General features: G+C 41.0%; 1 protein-coding gene across 3 annotated transcripts in view; it reads right to left on the reverse strand.

Moving 5' to 3' along the window:
- The window catches only part of PLEKHH3 (pleckstrin homology, MyTH4 and FERM domain containing H3), an 81,375-nt gene that overhangs the window by 17,242 nt on the left and 47,268 nt on the right, over positions 1–16,865 (reverse strand). For all 3 annotated transcript variants that reach the window (XM_073683592.1, XM_073683591.1, XM_073683593.1), the window contains 4 exons: positions 9,824–9,912; positions 5,167–5,361; positions 4,388–4,545; positions 3,029–3,152 (listed from right to left, as the gene is read on the reverse strand). In XM_073683592.1, coding sequence (XP_073539693.1) covers positions 3,029–3,152; positions 4,388–4,545; positions 5,167–5,361; positions 9,824–9,912 — 566 coding nt within the window. The remainder of the gene's footprint in view (positions 1–3,028; positions 3,153–4,387; positions 4,546–5,166; positions 5,362–9,823; positions 9,913–16,865) is intronic.

Raw genomic sequence — 16,865 nt, forward strand, 5'->3', positions numbered from 1 at the left:
ATTTCTGTCTGTCTTTTTTTTCAATGTACAGTAGATAATATGGAAACTTAAAAAAAAACATCATAAAGAATATATTTGATATTACAACTGCCCAATTAGCATAAAACTGTGACTAACCTCGATATATAGAAGTGAGCCAGCATGTACAGTAAGAAAGCTGCTAGCCGAACACTCAGCCAAGTCTGCATGTGTTTTTAATGGGGAGAGGAAAGTAAAGTGGCTCGCAAGACATCCATGGCAGCAGCTTATCCTACATGTGTGTGTGCAAGGAGCGTCCATTTTTTCACATGGTTTACAAGTGATTTTATCTGGTCATTGGGAACTAGTAAAGTTTGTCTTATAGATGGAAATACAGGAGTGTAGATCTAGAACCTGCCTGTTATAATACACTACGGTATATTATTATTATTTATTGTTATTATAGCGCCATTTATTCCATGGTGCTTTACACGTAAAAAAGGGGGTATACATAGCAAAAACACTTACAATAATCTTAACAAAACGAGTCAGCGACTGGTACAGGAGCAGAGAGGATCCTGCCCGCGAGGGCTCACAGTCTACAAGGGATGGGTGAGGATACATTAGGTGAGGGTAGAGCTGGTGGTGCAGCGGTATGGTGGAGCGAGGATTACTGCAGGTTGTACGAGGTATATGGCTGATAACATAGAACAAACATTTGCAGTTGACTACATAACCTGTCTCACCAGTCCATGACCTATCTCACTTTTTAGTGCCTGGACAAACACACTCTATCACCCCTGGCATACTGGTGTATATATGATATATTTGCCATTATATAATGTAGACTATTTTTATTGAGTTGAGATAAATTAAGAGTGTATTGATAGTTTGCGAAGACATATGATTGGAGAATGTATTGTGCATGGTGGCGACTTGACATTTGATGTCCATACGGACGGTATGCTAGATTTTAACGTTCTTCCTTCTTTACCAGCGAAGTAATTAACTGATGGCTTTGAAATACTCTTTGCACAAGTCTGGCACACACATGACATTACATACTGTACATGACATCACATACATGACATCACATACATGACATCACATACATGACATCACATACATCACATCACATCACATACATCACATCACATACATCACATCACATACATGACATCACATACATCACATCACATCACATACATCACATCACATACAGTACAGACCAAAAGTTTGGACACACCTTCTCATTTAAAGATTTTTCTGTATTTTCATGACTTTGAAAATTGTACATTCACACTGAAGGCATCAAAACTATGAACTAACACATGTGGAATTATATACTTAACAAAAAAGTGTGAAACAACTGAAAATATGTCTTATATTCTAGGTTCTTCAAAGTAGCCACCTTTTGCTTTGATGACTGCTTTGCACACTCTTGGCATTCTCTTGATGAGCTTCAAGAGGTAGTCACCGGAAATGGTTTTCACTTCACAGGTGTGCCCTGTCAGGTTTAATAAGTGGGATTTCTTGCCTTATCAATAGGGTTGGGACCATCAGTTGTGTTGTGCAGAAGTCTGGTGGAAACACAGCTGATAGTCCTACTGAATAGACTGTTAGAATTTGTGTTATGGCAAGAAAAAAGCAGCTAAGTAAAGAAAAACGAGTGGCCATCATTACTCTAAGAAATGAAGGTCAGTCAGATCGAAAAATTGGGAAAACTTTGAGTGTGTCCCCAAGTGCAGTTGCAAAAACCATCAAGCGCTACAAAGAAACTGGCTCACATGAGGACTGCCCCAGGAAAGGAAGACCAAGAGTCACCTCTGCTTCTGAGGATAAGTTTATCCGAGTCACCAGCCTCAGAAATCGCAGGTTAACAGCAGCTCAGATTAGAGACCAGGTCAATGCCACACAGAGTTCTAGCAGCAGCAACATCTCTACAACAACTGTTAAGAGGAGACTTTGTGCAGCAGGCCTTCATGGTAAAATAGCTGCGAGGAAACCACTGCTAAGGACAGGCAACAAGCAGAAGTGACTTGTGTGGGCTAAAGAACACAAGGAATGGACATTAGACCAGTGGAAATCTGTGCTTTGGTCTGATGAGTCCAAATTTGAGATCTTTGGTTCCAACCACCGTGTCTTTGTGCGACCTAGAAAAGGTGAACGGATGGACTCTACATGCCTGGTTCCCACCGTGAAGCATGGAGGAGGAGGTGTGATGGTGTGGGGGTGCTTTGCTGGTGACACTGTTGGGGATTTATTCAAAATTGAAGGCATACTGAACCAGCATGGCTACCACAGCATCTTGCAGCGGCATGCTATTACTTCCGGTTTGCGTTTAGTTGAACCGTCATTTATTTTTCAACAGGACAATGACCCCAAACACACCTCCAGGCTGTGTAAGGGCTATTTGACCAAGAAGTAGAGTGATGGGGTGCTACGCCAGATGACCTGGCCTCCACAGTCACCAGACCTGAACCCAATCGAGACGGTTTGGGGTGAGCTGGACCGCAGAATGAAGGCAAAAGGGCCAACAAGTGCTAAGCATCTCTGGGAACTCCTTCAAGATTGTTGGAAGACCATTTCCGGTGACTACCTCTTGAAGCTCATCAAGAGAATGCCAAGAGTGTGCAAAGCAGTCATCAAAGCAAAAGGTGACTACTTTGAAGAACCTAAAATATAAGACATATGTTCAGTTCTTTCACACTTTTTTGTTAACTATATAATTCCACATGTGTTATTTCATAGTTTTGATGCCTTCAGTGTGAATGTACAATTTTCAAAGTCATGAAAATATAGAAAAATCTTTAAATGAGAAGGTGTGTCCAAACTTTTGGTCTGTACTGTACATCACATCACATACATGACATCACATACATCACATCACATCACATACATGACATCACATACATCACATCACATCACATACATCACATCACATACATCACATCACATACTTTAAATCCGTCCAAGAAGGATTTAACAGCTACATGTTTCATCTTCAGTCTCCACTCTACCATAGCAGAATAATCTCTTTGATCTGATTGTTGCTATTCACAACACTTACGGGAATGATCGTCGGATCCATAGGGGAAGGGTAAAAGTGGAGCGTAGAGCGGGTTCTTTGTATGCCGTAGGATGGGGTTCAGTTTGTAGATTTCCTCCACAGTTTCTTGATTGCAATGATTCTCCTGAAAGAAGAACAAGGAAGAAGAAAAGAAAAGAAAGACATTGTGAGAATTTCTTTCTGGTGGCACTGTCGCAATAGTGGTCATCCGCTACTGTTGCAGAACATACAGAACATATGTAACATCATGAAACTTCCTTCTTACAAATCTCAAAATAAGCTTCAGATTTATCTCAATATCCTGTTTCTACAGAAACTTTTTATGCAGAATAGCTGAGATTATATGATATTTTGAGGTAGTGCTGCATTTTGCGCAATATGTTACGACAGAAAAGTCTGGTTGAAGTGTAATTTAGAGGATATGTCTTGTGGGAAAAGAAGAATACACAACAGGCTAAGGCCATCACACATAGGCCCAGATTCATCCAAGCTATTTTGACAGAATTCGGAGTGGTGTTAAAACATTTTCTGTGAGTTCCACCAAAATGGGTGAAGCAGGAAGGCGCATCACCCCAGCTTATCTAATTCATGAAGAGCCTTGGTGTTCCTTACACCAGAATCTTACTCCAGTTGGGGACTAGAGAAAGATTTCTGGACTGAGGCTACATTAAAAATGACTACATCTAGTATTTTGACAAGTTGCGCATTATTCCAGCTTCCAGGCTCTTAAAAAAAGGTCATTCTTGAAGAATAGCAAAAGATAAATATGTCGCCAACGTGTTCATTCCATGCCTAGTAAACTTGGTGCTGTCCTTATATATCATGAAGGTCATACAAAATACTAAATGTCTGTACTAAATAGGGTGTATTTATTTTTGCATTTTTGAGTAAAACTGAACATTTTGTAATGAAAGTTATATTATTAACATTACTTTCATGTTATGGGTTAAAAAATGTTCTATGAAACCTTGTCAAAATGTTGGAATTTGTTCTTCTGTTCCGTGCAATATTGATTAAAATCTTACTTTTTAAAGTTGGTATACTCACTTATGCAGAGCACTATAGCAAGAGAGAGTGAGCCTGTTCAGCTTAAAACACATTGGGAGTATTTACACATGTTTTGGAATTGCCAAATATGTGTATTATATTTTTTTAAGAAGATAGAATAAAGCTTTGGAGCTTTGGAAAATTTTATCCCAGGTGCTAGACTCTCTCATACTCTAATGGGACCCGTGAATAATACTTGTTGGGTCTTGCTGGGTCTCAGACTGTTGCCTCTGCTGCTCTCCATGAACATGTATTTGTTCTTACGTGCACTAGATAGGCTGATGTAGCATACAGTCAGTCTGGTCTACTCACTTCAATGTCTTTTATGAGCAGCTGTGTGGGAGTCTCCAATGGGTCTTTGCTGTCAATCACTTTCTGGATGGCACACACCCAATGCACCGCCTCATTGAGATGTTCTGTGTACAAGCGGTAACAGTGCTTCCTTCCATACACAGTTACATTCCAGTACCCTAGGGACAAGTAGACCATTGGTGGATTGAATACTTAATATAGCCATCAAAGATATGAAACCTCATTTTGGAACAAGATATCTTTCAATTATTTGATTACGATCCTACCCAGGGTTAAAAAAAGGGTTAACCAATAGATCCAAAAGACATGCAGGCCTCCTGTCCCAATGGTAAGCAGGTATATTGAAAGGAGGATAAGCTGCTATCAGATACATTTGGTGGTGGCTTATACTCTCGGAGAACAAATGTTTGGATCACCATACACATTAGATGATTGAAATGTGTCACCAAGATTGGTGGATTCGGCAAGCATCTGTCTAATGTGTATGGACAGCTTAGTTGTAAGATAGTTATAAGGTAGTGAGACATGGCAGGGCAAGTCCGATGTGGTTACATGGTATGATAGAGAAACTCTCCACCAGAACCAAAGCTTCAAGGAAAAAATACTATAGTAATATGGAATCGGATAGGACATGGCACAAAAACCTCAATATGACTCTGTATGAAACTGGAGGCGTACAAAAGTGCAGTAAGCCTCATACAAGTTTATGGGTGGCCTATTATGATGCAAAAATGAAAAGGTAGACATAAAGAATAGGATATCATATAGTGATGGCTCACCTGTCTCCTTGTAAGTTTGTTTCGATGGCCACATGACAGAACACAAGCTGGTGAGCACCAAGCTTCCCAAGCGTTTGTTAGGCTTCTCATTGCTATTGTAACAATCCAGGGAATCTGGAGTGAGGACAAACCAGTATTTCTTCAGCCTGGACCAGGGCCGTCTGGCCTCACCACACACCTCGCGCTGCAGCCACCCTAAGGCAAAGGAAAGGGGATAACTGAATTTAATTTGGTGGAGACGAAGCTTCTCCTGCTTACTCCACAACAGACAGGTATCCATCCATTCATTTCTCTCTAAGTCCGCTGTATGTGTATAAAGCATAAATAATGGCAGGCGAGATGACAAAACACTGGAGTTAAGAACCAACAGAAACCGTCCAATTTAATACAGTTAAAATAAAGAGACATTGTATAAATATCAATGTAGGAATCATAACAGAGTTTATTTTCCTAGTAGAATTCTCATGGGTCTGCTTTCTTTAACTGTTTGTGGCTTGTATGGGCGCTTACATTTTTGCTTGTTTTTGATATGGAGCCAACATATCTGAGCTTCAATTTATATTCCATTTTTTTGTGAATATATGGAGAACAGTAAATACTAGAGAGCTAAAATGCAGTGTAAAATCTTCCTAAGCACCTGATTTACCTATGTGTCAAATTTGGTGCAGATTGGTTGAGTCGTTTGGCTGTAAGTAGTGATGAGCGAGCATGCTCGTTACTCGAGATTTCAGAGCATGCTCGGGTGTTTTCCGAGTATCTTCAGCGTGCTCGGGTGTTATGTTTGAGTCACCCTGTGCGCATGATTTGCGACTGTTAGACAGCTTTAATACATGTGAGGAATGGCTGTTTCTTAGGCATTCCTCACATGTATTAAAGCTGTCAAACAGTCACAAATCATGCACAGGGAGTGACTCATACATAACACTTGAGCACACTGAAGATACTCGGCGAGCACCTGAGTATGCTCGCCGAAAGGGATAACAGAACATACTCGCTCATCACTAGCTGTAAGTTAATATTTGCTTTTGTTTTCTTTAGTTATTTTTTTTGCAAATATGTTGAGAACGATAGGTTATGCAGTCGCTTCGGAAGGTTACAGCTCTCCAGGACCTATGTGCAAAATTTGGTACAGATTGTTCCAGTCGTATGGTTGTGCATAAGAATAGAACCCACTTTAATTTTTTGGGGGGTCACCCCTTCTTAATAACCAGGAAAGGCTAAGTAGACAGCTGTGAGCTGATATTAATAGCCTGGGAAGCTCCATGTTTATTAGCCCCTTTCCAGACTATAAACATCAGCCCCCAGGTGTTGGCTTTCCCTCAGCTGACTAAGAACAATATGGGGGACCCCGCGCCATTTTTTTCTTTAATTTATTTTAGATAAATACATGTACAGTAAGCTACACACTAACCATATATCTCACTGATATCTTTCTATCTATCTATTCTATCTATATGTCTATTCTATTCTGACGGTTCACTCTGAATTTACTGTACTCGGCTGATGAAATGTCGGGTTTCCTATGAGATGGGTGTGTAAAAATCGCACGGCATAAGCATGGTTTGTGTACTGTGCGATTCTGCTCTCGCACCCATTGACTTTCATTGGTAGGTCTCGGCCGTTTTACGCGGCCATACGCAGCATGCTGCAAATTTTTCCTCACCCCAATTCCAGGTATGGAATAACTCGCAGATGAGTACTGCCTAACTGACTAACATTGTAGCGAGTGCAATGCGAGGTTTTCTCAAATTGCACTCTCCGAGTTTAAACGCAGATGTGAGCGCACCCTTATACTCACCTCCGATGCCTTTCCACTGGTGTCGGCACTTGCTCTCCCCTAAATCGAGTGTCACTGTTATGTCACGCGATCCCTGTGGCCAATCAGCACTGGCTTCACTCTCCCTTCAGAGAAATCAGACATCAACAGGAAGTGAGAGTTGCAGCTGGCCGCTCACTTCCTCTTGATGTCTGATTCGTCCGAAGGAAAGGAGAGTGAAGCCAGCACTGATTGGCTGCAGGGATCGCGTGACATAAAAATGACACGCGATCAACGAGAGAGCGAATGCCGACACCGCTGGAACAGTGCCAGAACCGGAGGTGAGTATACAGTATGTGTTGTTATTTTACTGGGGCAAGCATGCTGATTGAGATGTGGTTGTCCGAGTAGTAGACAACCACTTTAATTTCAGATTGGGCATGTTGCATTTCAATAGCCGATCCTTTTTGTCTCAGGGTAAATAAGCTACTGCGAAAGCGGGAGATGGTGCGAGGCGAGGGTTGGGAGGAATAGCTGTTAGTGTTTTGCCCTCTTTTACCTATAAGAAGTGCTGAACAGGTCTAGGGACTGCTTCTTAATTGCTTTGGCACTTTTTTTTATCTAGATTTGTGTTTTTTGCACTTTTTTTCTCTTATTGCCATATTCATCTTTCCATTTTGCAACTTTTTGAAGTCTACTTTATGTGTTCGCCTGATTTTTATTATGTTTGTCCTTGTGGGTGAAGTTTAGGGTTTCCAGATGTTTTCGCCTGATTCATCATCTGCGACTTTTCCAAAATGCGTAAAATCAGCATTTAGGATTTCATGTCCCCTCCCATAGGTTACCATTAGAGGCAATGTTGTGCAATATCACACCTTGATGTACCACAATGTGACGTTCGGCATGCTTTAAGATCAAAGGTCAGTCAGGACACCAACATCAAAATGACTGCTGACAAAAAATATAGGGCCAAATTCATTATTGCATTTGTGCCTGTTTTTTGTCGAGTTTTTGGTGCTTTTCACCAATTTTTGTTTGCAGCAAATTCATCTTTCCATTTGGGCCTTTTTTGAAGTTTATTTTATATTTGTTCGCTGTTTTTGTGGGGTTGTAGACGGGGCTCATGGTTTCCATATATGTTTGGCTAATTCATTATTTGTGACTTTTCAAAAAGTCACAAAATGTGTCTCAAATGTACTGCAGTCACCCCCTGGAGTGATTCTATGTACACCAAAAAAATGTATGAGAAACATGCAAAATAAATCTATGCAAAGGCAATTAATGACAGTAAAAAAGACCATTTTAAACTTTGTGTAAAATTCATGAGCCGTGTGCGCTATTTTCATGAGTTTTTGCGCAAAAAACGTCAGCGAATACGATAATAAAAAAAAGCGAATTCACAAAAACTGCAAATGATAAATCGAGCCCATAATGTTTACTACTAGATTTAGGGCTTGCTCACATCAGCGTATTTAATCGGACAAGTGCAATCCGATTTTTAATACCAATGTTGATCTCCAAATTTTTCTCAGGTGGAATCTGCATGAGAAAAAAAATCACAGCATGCTGCAAGAGTCTGCATATATCGGACGAGACTCGCCAATGCAAGTCAATGGGTGCGAGAAAAAAACGGACGGCACACAGACCATACGTATGCTGTCTGTTTTTTTTTCTCGCACATATCTCAAAAGGAAGCAGGAAATTTCATCAGCCAAGTACAGTAATTTCACATCCAGAACCCTGAGAATAAATAGGTAGATAGATAGATATATTAAATAGATAGATATCCTGTAAATACACTATATAATTTCATAAGCCCCCTACATATAATAAATTAGCACCCTTTAGTACCACATTAAAGGTAGTAAAGGGTGCTGTTTTTTTATAAGTAGGGGGCTTGTGAAATTATATATCTACAGGATATCTATCTATTCTATTTATCTACTGTATCTATTTATTATATATCAATTTTATTTCTATCTATGTACAGTATATAAAATTGCTTTATTCGTTTGTAAACTTGCTTTTAATTACATAGAGAATCACAGTATGTAAAAGATGATGTTAAAATCGCATTGCATGCGGATTGCATAGCATATCATATGGATGTCATACGGATGTTAGGAGAGAAAATCACATTGTACTCGAATAACACTTGTCCTACTTTTCTGGATCAACATCGGAGCGATTTTTTTTTACGCAGATGTGTGCGAGGCCTAAAGGTCCCCATACACATTAAACTAATGTCAGCTGAACCCGCTGATGTACAGAAGGTTCAGAAGGTGGTCTAATGTGAATGGGGGCGCTGGCCGACTGTCGGTTCAGGAAGATGTTGATTGCACATGTCCGATCGCATTGTTCTCCCTAAGATAAGCTGTTGGCCGACATGTCAGCCCGTGGCTTTCTCATACAGAACACAGGTGCCGAATGAGCGCTCCTGTGCACGGGAGTGTCAGCTGAAATGGCTGGTGGCTGACCAATTGGCTGAAGCATTGCTCGGCAGATAGCCATCTAATGTGTATGGCCAGCCTAACTCTTTCTGTAAAGTGATAGGAGCTTGTGATATGTACAATGAACAAAGAACTCCAATTTTTATCATATGACGATGAGCAGTGTGCGACAAAAGGTCTCCGTATACATTAGACTAAAACTGTCTGAATCCACCAATATAAGGTTGGCCTACAATCTGGCATCCTCATGAATCAGAACCTGTCTTTGAAGGCTGACTGTTAACGTGGGATTGATGTTACAAGGCATGGAAGCCGTCTGAACGTTTTATACATATTTGATATCACTAGTCCAGGCCGCGGGCCAATCCTCCCACCACTTCCTTTTACTTTTCCAACTCCCACCATCCTATTAGTGTTGATGTCCACCAGTCGCGAATGAATATTTCTTTACCTTTTACAATGACATCCTGGTCGTCCTTGCATATAACCTTGCTGCTCAGTGTTATCAGGCTGTCTTTTTCCTCAGAGACATGTAAGGGCCTGAAATAAACAGAGACAGGATAAAATCTCCTTGCCAGCCACCCACCCACACTTGTTACATAGCAAATGATAGCAGATAAGAGGCTTCTAGGCCACCTACCCTTTTTTCCTCCTATTTCATATCAGTCATGATTTATAGCCAAAAATAATGGAAGTAAGTACTTGTGAAGTAAGATGTCACTGCAAGCCATACATCCATCTCCGAGGATCATGGCATCATAGCATTATCCATTTTAAATAAAAATCACCTTTGTTTAAAGGAGACCTGTCAACTATCCGGAGATGTCTGTTTTAGTAAATACGTCCTTCTCCCATAAAGTAACAATTGTGAAGTATCTTTTTCAAATGTATTGTGCTGTACCTCTGTTACTCTACCTGGAAATATATATATTAATTAATAATGAAGTTTTATTATTCTTCTTGGGACATGTACCTCCACACAATGACAGTTTAGAAGAGTTGCGTAGGTAAAATAAAATTATCCCCCATAGAATATATAAAAATGAACAAACCCAGTCATACTGACCAGGGTCCATCACAGGCTGATGTGTTTTCTGCACACAGGAGTCATTAATGTCACTGATCCACCAGCCGCGTCCTCATTAAATGTTTGATGAGCCACCTGACCTCTGCAGCCAATCGCAGGCTGCAGCAATCCAGCGGTGGTTGGAACAGTGACACCACCGCTTCCTGTCAGTGTAAACTGTTCCACTCATTGATCACCCGCAATGTCAAAAAGTTTTTTCTAATATCTAATCTGTAACTTTTCCCTTTCAGTTTCATCCCATTGCTTCTAGTCTTTGTTTGTAAAAATGAGAATAAAGCTCATCCCTCTACAGTGTGACAGCCCTTCAGATATTTGTAGACCGCTATTAAGTCTCCTCTCAGTCTTCTCTTTTGCAAGCTAAATATTCCCAGATCCTCAAATACCACCCTTTATTCCCAATGCTCAAACTCTATTACCCTATGTGAGCATTGTCCCTATTTCGGCTCATATCAACAGTCAGGAGAGCTGACAAATCCTCTTTCGGAAAACAATATAGGCCTTTTTAGGTAATATTGCCTTGATACTAGACAGAAAAAAGAACAGCTACAAAAACATATTCATTTATCCTCAATTTCTAAGTGATAATCTCCTGAACATACATGTGTTTTTAATAGGCTGATAAGAGTATGCCCCAGCTAGACATCTCTGTTGACAAATTATCTCCCCTGAATACAAAACGATTGGGCATGTTGAGATCCAACAGCCTGATCCTCTTCTCCCCTGACATCTGACATTGGTGGTCCCATTGTGCTGAAGTCTGAATATAGACTATAGCAGAGAAATGTGACATAAATTTTGAGGAAATGTACCAAGAATTTGCTTATAACTAAAGAGCTATTTGTCGCCCTGGTCTGGCATCAATTCTGGTTATATTTGCAACTGGTCATGACGTCGCGTGAGGCCTAATAAGCACCAGAGGTGTCCTTGATGCTGGGAGCACAGATGAAGACCGGCTGCCATGGAAGCCTGGACGGGACGCGGGAACAGGGTCTCTACTAATTACATAAAACATCAGAGGTGGTATTCTCCCTCTTTCGAGGGGCTCCTTGACTATTCTGTGGATGACATTGTGTACCAATGCAAAGCAATGGGAAATTCATATTGCTAATTCGGACAACTATGTAGATGTTTTTATAATTAAAGGGGTTTTCCCATGAATGAAAGTGCTCCCATGCTGTCCTGTCTGTATACTCTTTTGTTTCCTTCCCTGCCCTGGAGATGTGGTATGATCAGACCATGTTCCTGAACGGTCAGACACAGCCATTACACAGTACACAGCAGGGGCACATTTATAAGATTATCTCAGCACAGGAACATTTTATTTAACATCCATTTGTGGGACTTATTATCATTCCATGATCTATGATTAAAATGAACTTTTGTTCGTGGGAAAACCCCTTTAACGTTTTGTACACTCATGTGACTCTCACCCTCTGGGGGGATTAACAAATACTTTGCTACTTTCCATTAATTATAAAAATGTATGAAATCACCATGATAGTTACTCTTTAAAAAGAAAGAAAAAATCAGAAGCACGAGGCCCTGGAGAAATACCAGGATAGTTGGTTAAGAAAGTCTCATGCCAGAGGGCTAAACTTATACCACAGGATTATGCCTCTAAAAGTGCCATGGGATGTTGCAAGCCCAGCAGGAAGGAATGCTTGGCCACGCCAATATGCTGTGTTTAATTTAACCACCTGAAGGAAGGGAGGGAAACCACACAAACCATGGGCCTGGGCCAATGCCTGCACCCAGACAGTCAGATGAAGGGCAAAGGAGATGGGGCAGCAATGCAGACTGAATGTATGAAGGAGGAGGAAGAGGAGGGGGACGGGAGGCTGAATCACTGGGAAAGAGAGAATGATTTGTGTAATGATGGTGCTGAGTCAGAAAAACTGGAGGAAGGGAGACAAAAGGTAAAAATAGAGGAGCGGGAGCGCAGGACGGGATTGTGATATAGATGAGAGAGAACAGTAATGGTGCATTTAGACGTGCCAATTATTAGCCAGTCAATGCACCTCAATGATATAAAAGTCTCTATATAGAATATTAAAGGAAAAAAGAAGAACCACTGTAAGAGCGAAGTGATACAAGACATACGGCTAGCAGATTGTAAACTGCTGGCATTACCCTGGACTTCTGCTGGCAGAAATCTGATGGTATAAATATAGCTAGAATTAAATATAAATACATGTTCGATGTCCTGAGGCAATGTCCTTCCATCTGTAATGGAAGGGATAAACACATATTTCTAACAATCTGATTACATTAGCTGCCTGAGGAACAGAATGACCTCCCCTTACTACTGTAGACACACATCACCCCATTGCTGCTCTAAAGCTGGCCATAGAAATGGGAGGGTTATCAGCTGAGCAGCTCATTTTAGTAACTATTCGTGGTCATGGTGGTCAAACCTCCTAACCTTCCCGGATCCAGAAATTGAAGAGGTTTGGGGGTATGTCCCGACTTTTGCTGTATCTATGTCCTTAGGTCACAGATTCATCTGAATATGACAGTGGAGCAAGGAATAGACAATTCCTTCCTCCACCGTTCAGTCTATGTAAAGATTGAAGGTCCTGTCAGGACCTTCAAGTCAAGACACAGTCTCAGGTCATATGAAGAGGGCAGTGTCGAGGAGGAGCAGGACACAGGCAAAGTGTGTGTATTTTTGATGTTACAGAGCTGTGTGTAGTTGTGTGTGTAGGGAGGACATGTACTGTGGAGACAATATACAGTATGTGTTGGTCACTGTGGGGGCATCATACTGTTTGTGGGGAAGTGTTCCCTGGGAACATCTTACTGTATAATGAGCACTGTGGTGGCCATGAAAGGGTTACAATAGTGTATGAGAACACTAAAAGGGTTCACTAGGAGGAAAATGTCTGTGCAGGCTCATATAAAGGACTAGGCAAAGTTAAGGTACTTGTTTAGTGTAAAATATAATAAACTGCCACAGTGCGCTATGCACGCCGCAGTGTGTGTCCCTCTTTCTTATCATTCAAAGTTGCGTGATGATGCCAGTAGTATGGGACATGACTACTGTAGAGGAAGAAAGAAAAGAGTATTATTTCCTTCTTTGCAGCTGGTTTTAAGAAGTTGAATAACAGCTATAATTTAGGTTTTGGACTGAACAGCCAGTCATGTCTGTCATTCTGGTTGCTACGGATATGCTGCCTAACAACTTACTAGGCCTCCATTTATTAGTCTAAAGTCAAAAAGGTTATCCTTTTGGCCTCATTCTAACAGGTTTGCATTACAGTTTAATTAACTGTATAGGAAAGGGCAGCAGACTCTGCTCTCCTATACAGAGGGCCACTGCAAAATATAATGGCTCTGATCATGAAGACTGGTGTGAACAACGCCGGTCTTGATGAGGGGTGTGTGTTGGAGTCAGACACTCCTTCTTTGAGACAAATGTCTCTTAGAATCAGGTGCATCTGAAAAGTGGCCTGGGCCTCCGTGCTCCACACCATAAATTTTATTCCTGTCAGGGACCGAAGTAAGATTTCTGGAGTAAAGTATTGCCACAGCTCTCCATGAATTAGCCAAGCTATGGTGCTCTGCCCCAGTCTCTCCCCAGCTCTGCTCATTTTGGCAGAGCTAAGCAAAACTGGAGTGAAAGTGGCAAAAGTTGCACAACCTCAAGTTATGCAAACATTTTGGGACTTTTCAAAGTGTTTTAGGCCAGATTTTTGGTGCAAACACTTTGTTGTATCAGGGCCATTGTGTTTTAAAGTGAAGCCCTATGGTAGATGGATTTCACAACATCTGCTAAGAATAGCCACTGTTGGATGGATACAAGATTATGTCATGCTCCTGGGTTCAAACCCTTGAGCTTGTGTTTTGTGGTCTACTTCTCTGTCCGCCGAGCCACAGCAGACACACCTTTTCTCTGGGTGTTTAGGTTCTGTCTTTCTGGCTGCAGTCTGTTTAGCATTGCATAGGTGTTTTCATTTGTCTACCCTATCACCTTCCGGGTGCGGCTTTATATCCTCTTCCGCTGCTGGCATTTGCTGCTGGTGATAGTCTCTTTTGGATCTTCATCCATTCTGCTGTAGTTTAAAGCCAGTCAGTGATATTCCAGCTAGGGTTTAGCTGGAATATCAGTTTTGCTCTTTGCTGAGTCTGTTCTGTACCTATCTTCTTTTTCTTTTTGGGAAGTAGGCTGCATATTATCTAATAGTACGTACTTTATACTTTATTTTGTATTTTGTGGTTTATTTTACTCACTCCGAGATCTTTCCTTTTTCAGCACACTTTCCCTTTTGTAAGTAATTCACACTCTGCTCTGCCCTCCGGTTCTTTAGGAGGAACGTGAAGCAATTCACGGCCTTTCAGGCAGCATAGGCCCAAGTTGCCATCTTCTAGTCTGTGGTTAAGGCTATCTCAGCTCACGCAGGAACCACTAGGGACTGCGGGGTCAGGATCTCTAGTCTGTACAGGAACCGACGCGGTCATTTGCAGTTTTTTTAGCTTTACCTATTATCCCGAGTGAGTTGTTACTCTAGCATAACAAAAGAATATACAGTATATGTCTGACAGTAGGCACAAAGGCAACGTGCACTAAGCCTAAGTGAGGTGAGTGAACAGAAGGTCAAAGCTTGAGTGGTACATAGGAATGAAGGAAGCTTCAGAGTTGTGTCCACCATCATGGTGATAGATGATCCTTTTATAGACATGTACAACATTTGTATGAATCTTGTTCTAATACTCTATTAATTGTCTGTAAGGACAGATGTGAATGTGACGATCTCTGTACACTGCTGGGAAAAGTTGCCAATATATTGGCAATGGGAAATACATACTAACATGTGGAAAATATTTAATAAAGACAAGATCCTTTCAAGATCCTTTGAGGAAGACACAGCTGCTAAGTGTTGGGACAGATTCCCCTAATATTCATAGGTCAGACAAACATTCAGTAAAAGCAACTTGCTGAAATTAATTAATCTTAAGCTTTCCAGGTAATTGTCCTTTAAGGCTTAGACAAACCATTCTTTAGACGATTTGGCCATTTCCTGCCGCATACCACGATAAGAAACTTCTAATAAGAAATGTAGCTGTACATAATCCTTACAGATTCCCAGACTCCTTTGCTGCTGAGCTGGTGGGAAAGTAGGGAGCCAGTCTAATCAGAGCGAGACCTCGGGCCTAAAAATAAACTTGTTTACGTAAATCCTGCGGCCAAGGAATTTGGAAAATGGTCCGAAAAAGTATAAGGAGGGAGGGAGGACTACAGAGAAATGTCAGGAAAAGAAAAGTCGACAATGCACGAGTACACGGTCAACTTCAAGAAGCAGCAAAATCCTGAAATATTAGTACCGCAGGGTTATTTACTCTATAAATTAGGAAAAAAGTTAGGAAACATTACAGAAACTAAGACAAGAAATAGGAAGCTTCTGCTTACAAGAAAAGGACTTAGAAAAGAGAGGACAGGCATGCGGGGGAGGGGATTATGACAGAGCCTGCACTCCGTATTAACCTTGCTGTCATTCTCTCCAGATGGATGTGGATATTACATTCACATACTGGGATAGTGCTGAGCCCAGCTGGGCTGGATCTGCTAAGTATCAGGGGACTCTCTTTATCGAGCACTCAAGAACACTAAATCCAGGGGTACAGTCCTACTAACAGTGAACATTCCTCTGACAGCTATTGCCTCATGACAGACCCATAGACACGGTACAAAAGAAGTTTGAGGCACAAAAATAAGTCCAAATTTATTGTATTTTTTACCAATTATTTATAGCAAGACATAATCTAAAGATCTCTCTCGTGCCCACATTTTAGACGTGGTCATACACAAGAGGCTAATGTGTCCTGAGATGGCAATCTCGATAGGTCCAGCCAACAATCTTCGTTCCACAGGTACCAAGGCGAAAAGCAATCAGGCAGTTGGATTTCAATGTGCCCAATCCTTTGTTCTCAAGGGAGATAAGCAATGCTAGCTCAGCTAAAACCTACTGAAGGAGCATGGTCATACAATTGCAGTGACATAATGTACAGCGTTATTCATACATATTGGACTCACATTTTGAAGGCGTTAATACACATTACACTAACGTATCCCAAAGTGGCCATCTCAATAGGACCAGCCAACCATCTAATGTGTACCACGTATTTGGCCTGACGTTCGTTCTACAAATATCAAGGTAAAAAAGGATCAGGCAGTTAGATTTCAATATGCCTGATCCTTTATTCTCAAGGGAGATAAACCAATGCCACAATGCTGTTCATATATACAGTACAGACCAAAAGTTTGGACACACCTTCTCATTTGAAGATTTTTCTGTATTTTCATGACTTTGAAAATTGTACATTCACACTGAAGGCATCAAAACTATGAATTAACACATGTGGAATTATATACTTAACAAAAAAATGTGAAACAACTGAAAATATGTCT

Source organism: Phyllobates terribilis, unplaced genomic scaffold, assembly GCF_046119375.1.
Source record: "Phyllobates terribilis strain yellow unplaced genomic scaffold, ASM4611937v1 Scaffold_5__5_contigs__length_657084704, whole genome shotgun sequence".
Lineage (NCBI taxonomy): Eukaryota > Metazoa > Chordata > Amphibia > Anura > Dendrobatidae > Phyllobates > Phyllobates terribilis.